General features: G+C 40.1%; 1 protein-coding gene across 2 annotated transcripts; it reads left to right on the forward strand.

Moving 5' to 3' along the window:
* The first annotated feature begins 952 nt into the window (after positions 1-952).
* TDG (thymine DNA glycosylase) lies at positions 953-14,014 on the forward strand. Of its 2 annotated transcripts, none has more exons than XM_067308454.1 (10): positions 953-1,058; positions 3,217-3,365; positions 5,612-5,841; positions 6,349-6,418; positions 7,824-7,959; positions 8,049-8,131; positions 8,211-8,305; positions 9,785-9,956; positions 10,273-10,401; positions 11,760-14,014. In XM_067308454.1, the coding sequence occupies exons 1-10, from the start codon at positions 1,036-1,038 to the stop codon at positions 11,897-11,899; spliced, it is 1,227 nt and encodes a 408-aa protein (XP_067164555.1). In that variant the 5' UTR covers positions 953-1,035; the 3' UTR covers positions 11,900-14,014. The 2 variants fall into 2 exon arrangements, with proteins under 2 accessions (XP_067164555.1, XP_067164562.1); XM_067308461.1 differs by having other exon boundaries at positions 11,763-14,014.
* Positions 14,015-14,294: the final 280 nt, after the last annotated feature.

Here is a 14,294-nt window from a genome sequence, read left to right on the forward strand (position 1 = left end):
AGCAAAACCATGGGACCTTTGCCCAACGCGTTTTGTTAAACAAGACTTCCCCAGAAGATGCTTCACCTAACGCGCACGCTCTGAAGTCTCCATAAAGCGACCACGCATGCAGGCTCTGTGAGCACTTACAAGGTCAGGTCTGTAGTATCTGTGCACGACCTCGGCGCCCGCGAACATGGCCAGCACACTCGCCCCCAGCGTTTTCAGGTACGTGGGCCACGACACGCCCGCGGGCATGGCTGCGCCGCGCCGCAGGGGGGGGGAACCGGGCAGGATAAACCAGGCGGTCGCCGCCTCGCTCCAGCGGGGCTTCCGCGGCTTCCCCTGCGCCTGCGGCAGCCCCGGCCCTCGCGTGCAAAGTAACTGCCGGAGGAGAGCCGGCTCCGGTCGGCCGTTGCTGTCGCCAGACCGCGTGACGCGCCGGATGTGCGTCATCCCCTGCGCGCTCGCAGCCGTTGTCCGGGGGCGGGGACAGAGCGGCCAAACCGGCCTGGGGGGGGGGGGGTCGGGGGGAGCCGCCGGTGCCCCGTGCTTGGTTCAGCCGCGGTGGCTCCGGGAGGCACGTGAGCGCCCTCCGCCCCCCCCGGCAGCCGCTCCTTATCGCGGGGCTCGCCTCCTTCCACCGGGGGGTCCCCGAAGGGCTTCGCCCCGCTCTCCGCATCGTGGCGCAAACGATGCGGGTTAAGCCATGCCCCTGAAGCCCGCCGGGGGGGGGGCGGGACCGGGACGCGCCGGGAACCGCTCGGCCGCGCCCGCCGAGCCCCCGGCGGCAGCAGCAGGACGCCACCTCCCGCCGGCACCGCCTCCCGCGGCCCACGCGCCCCTCCCCCAGCGCCGCACGGGCCCGGCTCGCTCCCCATTGGCCGCCGCCGCTCACGTGACCCGGGGCTGCCCGGCAGGTCTGTTGGGGAGGCGAGGGCGCAGGGGGAGGGGGCCGGGGGGCGGCCGGGCCGGGCCGCGCAGCACCGCGCTCCGCTCCGCTCTGCTCGCCCTGACAATAACCCGCTCGGCTCCGGGGAGGCTCCAGGCCTGGGCATGGAGGCTGAGGAGCTGGGCAGGTACCGGGGGGGGAACGGGAGCCGCGCTCGGGCCTGGCGCTGGGTCGCCTTTCGCCTCTATTCTTCCCCTCCCCTCAACGGTCGGGGGGAGCCGGGGCCCTTCCCCCTCCCCCCCCCCCCGTCGCGAGCCGGCCCTGGGCGCGGGGGCGGCCGCGCGGGCCGGACCGGTCTGACGTGAGCGCGCGGCCGCGTGGGGGGGAAGGGGGCTCGGGCACTGCGTAGATGTGGAAAATATATGTTATATTAAGAATTGGTAGAGCAAGTGAGCAACCCGTGTGCCCGGGGGTTTTGGTGTGCCGCGATGTATGAGAAGTGCGGGGAGTCCAGGTGTGAAAGAACGTGTGTTTTTACTGGGGTTGAAGGGGCTATGGGGCTCATCGTACGTAAAGAAATATATGGCTACTGGTGGAGGCCTGTGTGTGTAGGGGTGGAATTTGCAAGTGACTTTTTTTTTTCCTGGTGGACATATGGGGCTTTTTCCTTTCATTTGTAGCTTGAATTGAATTTGGGGGTTTCAATCAGTATTTTTTTTCTTTGTTGAACTGAAAATATTTATTTAAATGTTCTATTCACCTGTAATGTGTTCCATAACATATGCCATTCGTTTGTAACAAAACATTGTGTTTTTGTACCTATACAAGAAAAAATGACTCTCTCTCTCAAAAAAAAAATGCATATGAGCGTTAGGGGTGAGGGTAGAGGCTCTCTTTCATCTCATCACCAAGTGGTTAGAGGACTTGTCTGTGATATGATGCAAATTTCCTCTGTTTAAAGGGAGTTTGATCAGTACCTTATAAGAGGTTATCTTGTTAGTGACTGTTCTTAGGTTAGATGCTTTCAAGTCTCTCTTAGACATTTCTCTGCTTTGTGTAATTAAGCATTTAGTGGAGTATGAACTGGATTCTGTATGTCTCAGCTGAGACATATCTGAAAATCAGTTTTGCTGCCTGGTTCAGTAGCTGCATGAGTATTTTGTACCAGATGGAACAATTCTAGCTGGAGAAACTGAGATATTTACTATACTCTGAAAATATCCGATGGCTTTGTTAGACTACTCCCCAGGAATCTGGGAGACCTAAGTTCAAATTCATTCTCCTTGATTCAGGGCAGGTATTTGGCTCAAGGTTAGAGGCCTGATCACAAGACTGTGGGCTGTTCTGGGATAAAACTGATTTATAGTAGGATTCTTAAATATTCAATGAATAATAGAGAATGATGCCTCCCCATCACAAAGGCGGTAAGTGTGTGCCTTTGAGGTACTCATACATAGCTAAAATTATTTGGTGTGTTTATGAATAGCTTTGAGATGATGAAAATATTTCCTGCAAATTTACTGTTCATGAAAACTCTTCTATGTATTTGTATAACAGTGGAAATCTAAGGACAAGAAGCAGGCTATATAGGTAGAGGGAATGGAAGTATGAAGCAGAAGTTTGGGTTGGTGCGTATGGGCTGTGTGTGACTAGTAGATACGTGGCGCAGAAGGGTTATGTATGACAAAATGTCTGTGTGCATGGGAGGAGGCTGAATCTATGTGCATGAATGATTTTCTATAGAATAAGTACAGTACTTGTGTTGGGATCCAGAGTAAGGAAACTGGACAGCATCTGCCACACTATTTCTTAAAGCTGTTCAGTAATCTGCCTAGTAACTGCTGCTCCATGTGTTTGTATTGTTTTGTACCCCATTCTGTACATCCGTTCTGTGTCAGATAAAGTAACTGATGTAACAGTAGCAAAATTTAAAAGTTGGGAAACCTTTTAAGTCCAAACAGTTTTAACTCAGTTGTGTTGTATGTGGTCACTACATTTGATAGACAGCTTGCGCTGTTAACGTGTTCTACAAAGTGTTTTTCCAGAGTAAGGGAAAGCTCTATGCTGTACTTACAATGTTGCAATTCTTTTACCTTTTGTTACTTTAAAGAGGGTTGGGCTGTTCCTATTGTGTTTAACATCATCCCATACCCAGTAAACAGTCTAACTACTTGGTGGATTTGGGAAACCTACTGCCTTGTTAACAGACTATATTGGAGAGTGTACTCACAGTACATGCCAGCCTTGATGGAGACTGGCGTTTACAGACTACTTGGTCCATCACTAAATTTCTAAATTGTTGATGAATTATTCGTCTTTTTTTTTTTTTTCTCTTCCTTTCTAAGATATTACTCGCATCTTCAGCAGATTCAAGCTTTTTATACATTTCCATTCCATCCAATGATGACTGCAGTGCCCAACATGGAAATCATGACTGAGCAGCCAACTCTAGAGGGAATTCCAGAGCCAAACTTGGCTCAGGAACCTACTAAAGGTAGTTTGATCGGGCTATATTAAGTGAGCTAAGAAAAATTTCTTGATTTAAAAAGTATATGTGTTTGTTTTAATAAACTGCTGCTTTAGACCTGTTGGATTTCCTTTCCTTGATACTCTTTGAGTATGTATTCTTTCAGTATATATTATGTATTTCATTCAGTATGAGGATGTATTTTTAGTAACATTTGTTACCAAACAGTAAGGTTAAACATGTTTATAATATTCACATAGTTCAGTTTCACAAAATTATCTTGTCCCAAGAACAGCATATTTTTGTTTTAATAGGTAAAAGTAACATCTTTAGCCAGCTTCATGGTATTTGACATTAGGTGAGAGAGGGAAGGCTGTCTTTTTTTTTTTTTTTCCCCAGTCCGAGCTGAAAAGTGTTTTTGTAATTCTGAAAGAAAACTACAGTATAATATTGTTTGTTTGAAGTATTTTTGTTAAAATGGTGTTTCTTTAATCTGTTATAATAATCACAAATACTGAATTGCTAGTATGCACTAAGGGTTGTTTGTTTTTTACTGAGGCTCCCTTTTTCTTAAACAAATGCATAAAAGCTAAGAAATGTACTGTATATCACATGTGTTTTATAATATATGCACTTCTACATTGTGCTCCTTCCCTACTAGGATTTTGTTCATTTAGGTCTTACACTAACCATGCCAAGAAAAGATTCCTTTTAGTTCTGTTCCTCTGGTGCTTGATCCTCACCAAGTATAAAAGCCAGTGATCTCTGCCATGCTTAAATTCTGATTCTACAGCAAATATTCGTGTACCGAGTTTAGTCTTGCTTTTCATATACAGGTACAGCTCAGAGCTGTCTGTATCAACATATCAGTCAGTTCATGCAATGACACTGCCTGCTTAAGTGCTTTGATATGCCTAAAACGTTCTTTTTTAGTTATAACACTTGGCCAGATGAAATCATAGGAAGAAAATCTCCTATTTCAAATAGTAGCAACTGCTCAATTATTCACTGTACTATTCACTACAGTTATTATGCGTCTCAAGTGCTATATTTAATATAGATAGGCTTCTTTTGTATCTTTATTATTGTGATAATGTGATTTGGCCATGAGCATGCTATTTGACTGCCCTTTTGAGTATTGTTAGATAGTTTTAATCTTGAGTTTTGAAGCTGTCCCATGATGGTTTTGTAGGAATTGAGAGTTGGGTAAAACCTTCAAAGGCAGGGCTTGAAAATTACTCGTGAAATCTACAGGAGTAAATATGAAAGACAAAGATTTGAAATCTGCTGTCATGAAGAAATTAAAACTTTCAGGATTGCCCTCTGACAGGCTCCCCTGGTGTTGTGGTCAGGCAGTTCCTCTTTAATGACAGTGACTGATTGGTACTATCTGATCAGTTTGAGAGTTAGGAGAATGTTCTCCTGCTTCATTTAAAATCCTCTGGCAGCTCTGAGTTGGATGCATCTCTTGCGTTTTGCCATCACATAAAAAAAACAAACTAGTTCTTCCAAGAGATAAGAAAGCTGCCTATGTACCTCACTGAGTTTGCAGCTTTCTAGTCTCTCCTTCATTGTGAGTAGACTAGAGCTCAAATACCATTACAGCTTTCCTAAACAGTTGCTCCAAGAACGTGATGGGAATTTGACATGGTTTTTTTCCTGCTCCTTGCAAGAAAGCTGAGTACAAACAAGAACAGTCCAGAAATGTCTGCAGACTTAGGAGGGCAATGCCCTGGTATCCACTATATTCCTTGTCTGAGGAAGAATCTGAACGAGAAACTTTAAAATTGAGACTTCACCTTATTTTTAAAAGTAAGAGATAACTTTGGCTGGTTGCTGCCAAATAGATTTTGGAAAATTTCCAGTTATGTTCTGCCACTTGGCATTAATGAACGGGATAGCAATCTGTAGGTGTTCATGTCATGACCAGTATCTGTGTTGAATTAATTTCTAAGCTCTCCATGTTCTCCAAAAGAAATTAAACTGTTTCCAAAGGATTGTTGTATATAGCATGTAAACAACGTACCCTAGCCCTGAGATTATTCTCATTGGTTTGTATCTTTAGTTGGCTTAGTTGTCTGTGAGTAGTGTGTGCCTGTGGTACAGAGAGATATACAAGCTGGCTCTATGCTGACCCTGGAAAATTGAGATTTGTCCGATAATTTTTACATTCATGAATATTTAGAAGGTATTCATACATCCAATTCAATCTTTGTGAATGCCCATACTGTAGCATTAGAAATGTTAAAAAAGGAATTTGTTGTGTGTTTCAGAAGTTGCAAAAGGAGGAAAGAAAAGAAAAGCCAAAGCAACTGAGCCAAAGCAACCCAAAAAAACTGCTGCTAAAAAAGAAAAATCAACCAAGCCAAAAGGCAAACAAGAAAAGATCACAGATACTTTTAAAGTCAAAAGAAAATTGGACCGTTTTAATGGTGTATCTGAAGCGGAACTTCTTACCAAGACTTTACCTGATATTTTGACCTTTGATCTGGACATTGTAATAGTAAGTAACTCACAGTTACAGGATTAGGTAGAAATGTGAATAGTCTGTATTCACTGGTTGTGAGTTACATTGTTGCTGCTTGCTTATCTCTCTTACTTTATTTTGCAAGTTCTTGGCATATGAGTATTTAAACTGTTTCCTGTGTACAGCAGCTTTGCATTTTCTGTTAAAAATCATAGTAACATAATGAAAGTTTTTGAGAAGTGTAAGGTCAAATATAATACATAGTCATGAAAGACTGTTACTTTACACTTTATTTACTGTAAGCATTAATCAGTGGCTGTAAAACAGGCTATGAGCTGCTCTTCTGACATTACACATTTAAACCGAGGCCCTGCTATACAACTGTGAATTCTTTAAATAACAATGGAAGGTATCAGTAACATAGTTTTGTTTACTGGCATTAACGAAGAGAATTGAAGACATTTGCTTAGTGTAACTTGATCAAATTTCTGATCAGTATGCCATCTTCTCCTCATTAAAATGGACTGATATCTTGCTTTGTAGATTGGCATAAACCCTGGCTTGATGGCAGCTTACAAAGGACATCATTATCCGGGACCTGGAAACCATTTTTGTAGGTTTTTGTTTTCCTTTCTTTTTATAGGATTTGCAGAACTCTGTTAGAACTTGTGCCATTTTAATTATGCTGGGTTTTTTTTTTTCTTTTCTTTTTTTGTGGAGAAGGGGACTTTGCTTTTAACCGTCTGAGAGTGACTTAAATCCCATAGCTTTTTCTGTCGTATAGCATACATAAAAAGAATAAAATAAAAGAAGAATATTTGTGACTTTCAGTGCAGGTTTAGAATAGTTTACCAGACTCTGTTAACAAATAACTCTTAGCATGTTAGTGTACCATTCAAGGAATTAAAAATTAAATATCTAGTACTTAAGTTATCAAGGGTAAGTCAATGGGCATCAAATTGTGGCATAAACTAAAACCAGCAATGGCCACCCTACACACAGTTTTTTTCCAAAAATACATTTCAGCAAGCCCTCCTCTTTCTGTGTTTATTCATCTCTGCTAAACAAGCTTCTTAGCTGATGACAAAGCAACACCCCTTTTGCTTCCCCAGCAGGCATGTGTATCTAGCATACCTGATTCTGCAGACAAAGACTCCTTTTTTTCAAGTATTTTCCGTTTAAATGACACTTTTGCAGCACATTGTCGCAAAGGAAGATCGTATAGATCATATCTGAACTCTGTTGAAATGCTCTGGTTTGGGTACTGGGAACCATTCCGACTTTGGTAGCAAGGAGCTCCATATGGGCTAATTTGCAGCTCCATGATACCCCATCCAAAATGCTTCTGTAGAGCAGTAGATCAGGCTCAAGTTATTTCTCTAGTGTTCTGCAGACTAAAAGACTAATAGTTCTGTTTACCAAGAACCAGACTGGATAGGCATGCTCTGACAAATCCCTATGTTTGTAAGTGTTTCCTGAGTCATTAGGAACTAGCTGCAGTTGATTTGTGCTTAAGAGAAATAGGCAGTGCACATCACCCAAATTAAACTTGTATATGTTAATATTAATGTTAAGATGACAGTGGGTTCTGTCGGAGAGGCCCAATGCAAGGAGAAGCGATGGCAAGGTTGTAAAAGAAAACTGGCATTTGTTGTATTTGCCACATTCTTTTCCACAAAATCTGTTCTCTGTATTGATCGCATTCCCTGCCTTTTTATGTGAATTGTGAAATGTAAAGCTCCATACTGAACTTTTAGAAAAGTCTCTTGCCATACATGGGATCCTGGTGATGAATTCTTGTTGTTCAGTGGGGATTTGCTGTCCTCATGAAATGGATAAAATAAGTGTGGCTGTTTTAAATTTGTCTAGATAGGGCAAAAGTCTTTCCACATGAACTGATGCTCTCTTAACATAGACTCTTCCTTTAGCATTCCAGTACTGTATGCTGGCAGTCTACTTAAAAAAAAAAAAAAAAAAAAAAAAAAAAAAAGACAAATGCATATTTTGCCACTTCACAGGGAAGTGTCTCTTCATGTCTGGTCTAAGTAATGAACAGCTGAACCATATGGATGACCACACCTTACCACATAAATATGGGATTGGATTTACAAACATGGTGGAAAGGACAACACCTGGAAGCAAAGACCTCTCCAGGTAGGATAACAGAGGAGAATATCATACTCATTAATCAAGTAACAGTTGTGATTGTAATTTTGAGTACTATTTTTTATTTTCTCTTTTAGCAAAGAGTTTCGGGAAGGAGGGCGAATTCTGATGCAGAAATTGCAAAAGTATAAACCTCGTATAGCAGCTTTTAATGGAAAATGTGAGAACCTTAATTTTGAATGAATTTGGTCTGTCAGTTGCTTTTTCTGTCCATTTACCCTATCTTCATTTCATTTTAGGTATTTATGAAATTTTCAGTAAAGAAGTTTTTGGAATAAAAGTTAAAAAATTGGAATTTGGATTGCAGCCACACAAGGTGCCAGATACAGAAACTGTAAGTATTGATGCTGTGGAACAAAAACAGAGCACTCTTATTTTGGTTATTTCAAAATTAATTAAATCTCAGGACTTGCACCCACTTACGGCAATGGCAAAGTTTGCCCAAAGTGTAAAGTGGGATTGGGCAATCTTCAGACACATCTTTAAGATAGCTCCTGCAGACTTGCTAATTTTCTTTTGAAAATGGTTAGTGCATTCTCTGGAGAGCGTCTAAAATATGAATAAATCTTACATGCTTTTATGATAACTCTCATCTGCTTTCATCTGATTATCTGTGACCCATTTCCTGTGTGCTTATATTACCAAATGTTGATACTGAACATGATCACAGTGCTAGAAGTGCTAGAGTGAGGGAGAAAGAATAGTAAGTCCACTGTTGTGCTATTATACACTACAGATGCAGCATTACTGTATCTGGCCATGCCCAAGTACTGTTATTAGACTAGGCCTTCTTACGCTGATGTGCAGCTTGAAATTAAATTGGACACTTAAGGTACAACAAAACAGTTTGAGGAAGGGTGTATTCAGCACAGACATCTAGTGCTGGAAGATATCTGAAGAGACCAGCTATATATAAATCATCCCAAACAGGTTTGTTTAATCAGTTTTTATAAACCTCCCACAAAGGCAATTACACTACCTGCCAAGGTAGCTTGTTCCAAAGCTTTATTGCCTTTTCAGCGCAAAAGTTTGGGTTGTTTTCATTCTCTATCTATTCCAAATTGCTATTGCTGCAAGTTTAAGATGTCCTTCCCTAATGGTGGAATGTTGCCATCAGAGCCTGAAGAACGAAAGGCTTCTTCCTTAAGTAGCTCTTAAATATTTCTGCAGTAGATGTGTCACATTTGTAAGAAAAGCAAACAGTCCTATTTACAAGTTCTGTTCATAAATATTGCACTGCAATAAGCATATTGGATAAAGTTCATTTTCTCTGAACCAGCTTGAAGTCTTTAGTTAGGTCTCTTGGCAGAGGCAGAGATGCTTAAGTTGGCTTCATCCACATGAATTTCAAACACTGGCAAGTGTGATGCAGAAACACTTGGCCAAGAAGCCAGGCTGACTAACCCATGTTGCCTTTCTCATGGGGTTGGGATGTTTGCACAGTATCATGTCCTCTGGACCTTCTGGCTCGGATCCCCATTTGTTCAGGGAGCTCTTCAGTGTGCTCCACTGACTGGCATACACTTGTACTTCTTGTAACATACTTCTGCCACTTCTCCTGCAGCACATAAGCAACTGGTGAAAATTGTCATAGCTTCAACAGATGGTAATCAGCCTCTCCCTTTAGGGCAAGTCATCTAGCTGGCCAAGAAACTGTAAAGCTGCTTTTAGTCTCTCCCACAATCACTATGGGCATTAGTTGATGTTTGTACAAGATAACATGAGCTTAACTGTGAAGTTGTTCTTGATGCACTAAATATTTGTTTGTAGTTCAGGAGCTTATAATGTTCTTTTTCTTGCTCTTTGTCTCAAGCTCTGCTATGTTATGCCATCATCCAGTGCAAGATGTGCTCAGTTTCCTCGTGCACAAGATAAAGTTCATTATTATATAAAGCTGAAAGACTTAAGGGATCAACTGAAAGGCATTGCACCAAACACAGAGGTACAAGAGGTGCAGTACACATTTGATTTGCAGCTTGCACAAGGTATAGTGATTATTTTGTTAAACCTTTCTTAAAATGTAGTGTATTGTAAAACACAGAGCAGTTGCCCTTGCAGTTGCTTGAGCAAAAGGAAATCAGGAATTTAAGGACAAATAAATAATCAGGACTGTATTAAGAAGAGCATGGAATATAGTTCTATACCACATGATTTAGGGTGGATGGGACGTACTTTCTAAGGGGAGCTGGAATTATCTTTTGCATAGAATAATAATATATCTGTTTTTTCAAGTGTTGTCTGATAAAAATGTTCTTTGTTTTTCTTCAAAATATTAATACTTGAGGTCTCCTCTTTCTGCAGAGGATGCTAAAAAAATGGCCGTCAAAGAAGAAAAATATGATCCAGGTTATGAAGCAGCATATGGAGGAGCTTACTGTGATCATGCAATATATGAAAATGAACAGTGCAATTTCTCTTTGAATGGAACTGGTAAAGTGTGGTGCTTGGGGCATTCAGTTTGTAAACCATTATATACGAATGTATGTTTAGTTTTCTGCCCTTTCAGCAACTTCCATAATTCAAACAAGATATTTAAAGTATAGCAGTAGTTAAACTGTTATATAATTGAGGGAATTTATGATCTTTTGGGGGAGGGAAATATGAAGAAGCCACTTACTCTTACTTAAATAAAAAAATAAATTGTTTACACCTTCAAACTTTGATGCCCAAATTCAGACTTTCAGGCAGCTTCCTGAAATCTGACAAACAGATACAACTGGTCACTTACAGAGTAAACTTCTTTGATTACAGTGATTTTTACATAAATGCATGGTGCTGTTCAGAACAAAACTGATGGTTGCTACTTCAGTGCTTTCATTCCTAAGGAAAGCAAAGCCAGAGAATAATGGAACAGATAAAATCACTGTAGAGCTGAGGTTGTTCCATTACTAGCAGGACAGATAAAGGAGGAGTATGTCGGAATGCTGTAATCCAAATAATTTGTGAGTTAGCTGTTTTATGCCTTGAATAATCCGAAGACAAATTTTACTGTTTTTACATCATGAGTGAGAAAGTTTAAAACAACACCACCACCACAAACCCAGAACATGTAACACAGTTTGGTGTCCTCCAGCTTTTAGTGAGGGAGCAATATAACAGTGAGAGAGTAATAAGCTTTGACTATTCATAGTTTTCTCAATCTGTGCTTAACAAAAGCTCTTGCAAATGCTTGAGGAAAGTTTGGGGGGGGGGGTTGTTTTTTTTTTTAATCCTGACCAAGTTTGGAAAAATTAGAAGTAAATAAAAAAAGAACAAAGAAAGAACAGAATGAAGGATTAGTCTAGTAATCTAGCTGTAATTAAGAACTTGGGAATTTTACTTCCAAAATAACACCAACTGCAATTAAAAAAATGAATAATAGTAATGGAGGAAACAGTAACTGCCACATTCCTCTGAAGTCTTGAATCTTCAGTCCTAATCTCACTGTGTACTGTAAATGGAAATTTGCATTCTGACTACCCTTCTTCATCAAAAAAAGTGTCCCTTCTTTTAAAAGAAAAAACTTATTCATAGGGAGCACTGCAGAGTAAGGTATTTTTTTTAAACATTTAGACTTATTTATCTTATTGTGTTCAAATATATGCAGTTACCCTTCAATGAAGATTCTAAGAATTTATAATCTGGTGAAATTATCTGGATCTACAACAGTAGATAACAAAAATAAGTTTGTACTCAGTCTGACTAAGTAGGTAGTAGTAAGTAGTCACAAAATAGGGAGGGAAAGATGGAAACTGCAAACTTTTTTAAGTTAATGACATCAACTGCATTTTAATATTTTTGTTTTTCAGCAGCAAGCAATCCACAGTACTGTGAGGGGTCTTCCTTTGGTGAAGTTCCTAATGGACAATGGATGACACAGTCCTTTGCAGACCAGATTCCAGAGTTCAATACTGGAATGACACAAGAACAAGAAGAAAGCAGTGCATAAGTGCTGTTTCTTTTCAGCTATGCATACGTGCTGCAGTTTTAATGCAGTGATCAAGATTGGTACCTTGGTTCTCCCAACTGAAGCATTTTAATAGTATTTTATCTCCCCTAGCTATTTTATTATAGTCAAAGCTAATTGTGTGTGGTAGGCTCAAATCAATGAACTAGATAATTTTAAGAAACTGTCCAATCTTTTTAAAAAACAAAAGTTACCCCTTTTTTGTACATGAGTTTTATATTTAATGTATATCCTTTCTTGCAGTTCTTGACAAATTGCTTTCTCATTTGTGAGGATTACCTTGGGGCGTTAATTTTATTCTGTAATTTGTATTGTAGTAGTAACAGCAGTGGTATACTTTTTACTGATGCCTCATCATATATTTGGATATCTCGTAATCCTTTTATATCCAGAGAGGAGAGAAGGGGAAGTATACCTTGATCTTACATGAAGTGATGTTTTTAATCATGCAGAGTTAAACAAATTGTGTTTTTAAGTCTGCCTGTTACCTTCTTAAAAAATGCAGAAGGTTGTGTTCTGCAGCTGGGAGTGCTGAGTATTTTATGGGCAGGAATAGAGAGCTCTGTCTGTTTAGTGACTGTACCATATCAGGACTAAGGGACTGGAGACATCATCCTCTCAAGTCACAATGTTGGGGAGGAAAATTTAGAACCTAAATATCCTAGCTGAGCTGTCTTAATTTCAGGTCTCCCTACCACTCCATCTCTTCCCCTTTAAATTCCAACATAAGGAACTGGAATTCTTTTTTTAGAAAAAACAGTGGTTCTTGAATTCTGTGGCATTTAAATTCTCAGCCTTTTTGATGTGATTAGTCCCTTCACCTGACCTATTGCTAGCAACACCATTAGCAGGAGACAACCCCTTTGAACAGATTATACTGCAGGGACTTGAAAGACCACATTCTCTGTAAAATTCCTGTACAGTTACATTATTTACATCTACAATGTAAATCGAGCAAAAAAATTGTTTATCTTACAGTTAGCATAGAGTGAAAGAAGATTGCGATTTAGCAATTCTTAATGTTCATTTCTCTTCAACCTGGAAAACTTCAGAGGGTGTTCTCCTTACTCCTCTTACAAGAAAAGAATATTAAGTTAAAGATAAGAGGAGCTGTTCCATGAGTAGGAAGGCAACTGTGGAAACTACAGCTTTCTTTTTGAGGAACTTGCTTAAAATATACTCTTTGATGATGGGGCCAATATGTGACTGGGAAAGAAAAGAGATTCCATGCTTGTGCCTCATCATCATCATCATCTTTCCCTCTTTTAATATATGAGGAAGAGATGAAGTAAAAGCAATAAGCTGATCAAAACCTTGAAGTTTTGATGAACTTATGAGAGTAGGTGCTTCACATACTTGAAAAATAGATACAAACAGTATCTCCACAATCCATGCTGGTCAGAGATTCCTGCACCAGTGTTCTTATCCTTTCCTCACAGCCATTGACAGTTGAAACACACTGAGTGTAACTAGTTAGTGTAGATTCTAATCCTGCTGCAACAACTGTCACTGAGATCACACACTGTCAACCTGTTGTGAGGCAGGTATGATGTTTACAGTTTTCTTCCCAAATTATGTGGCTTAATTCTGAGCGTCTTAAATCAAGGAAGTGTGCATTATGATTCTGATTGTGTTTATTAGCTTCAGCATAAAGCTGTTCAGTATATTGTCAAAAAGGTATAGGATTTGTCTTGTCTGTTATTTAAAGTGTACTGTATCATGTATCACTGTTTACATGGACATTTTCCTGCAGGTGCTCAAAGTATCTTGTATCAGGGATTTGTTACAACTCAATTTTATTTTTCAACAAAGTTAGAAGCATGTAATTAGCACTGCTGAGTAGGTAACACAGTAGTGTATAACTACTGTAAGGGTCTTTTTTTTTCAATTTTGAAGGGAAAGGTCTCTTCTTTAAAAGAGGCACCTACTAGGCTAAGTATAAAATATGGTTAAGTGTACAATGACAGTTTCACTAAATATTTTAATTCTATGTGTACTCCCTCAGAATTGGTGCTCTTTTCATTACAGTAATGCAGAGGTTCTTAACCTGTCTTAAATCTACAAATGTTTCACAATAAAATCAGGAATTGTATTGCAGTGTCTTAATGTAATTTTGCATCTTAGTAGCAGTGATCTGTGTATGTTACAGGGTGTGTAATACACTGACTGCACCAGTACAGTGTTCAGAGAGATACTGCACTGCAAAACAGTCACCATGCAAGAGAACTCCACTTACTAGAAATGCTGCATAAGTTTTAATTTCAGGCTGCTTAATGTGGGCTAGAAGACTAAATACAGCTTGTATGTAATACTGCAAGTATTTTCTGTGTAGATTTTTCTAGCAGCAGATATTAGTCTTATTTATAAAGACCTTACA

This window comes from Apteryx mantelli, chromosome 1 (genome assembly GCF_036417845.1).
Source record: "Apteryx mantelli isolate bAptMan1 chromosome 1, bAptMan1.hap1, whole genome shotgun sequence".
Taxonomy (NCBI): Eukaryota; Metazoa; Chordata; class Aves; order Apterygiformes; family Apterygidae; genus Apteryx; species Apteryx mantelli.

Excerpts from the sequence above, each read along its gene's own strand:
- TDG (XM_067308454.1), top strand. The coding sequence starts at position 1,036 with ATGGAGGCTGAGGAGCTGGGCAG. Across the intron at positions 7,960-8,048 it reads GGAAGCAAAGACCTCTCCAG|CAAAGAGTTTCGGGAAGGAG; the intron begins GTAGGATAACAG and ends TTTCTCTTTTAG. Across the intron at positions 10,402-11,759 it reads TTTCTCTTTGAATGGAACTG|CAGCAAGCAATCCACAGTAC; the intron begins GTAAAGTGTGGT and ends TTTGTTTTTCAG.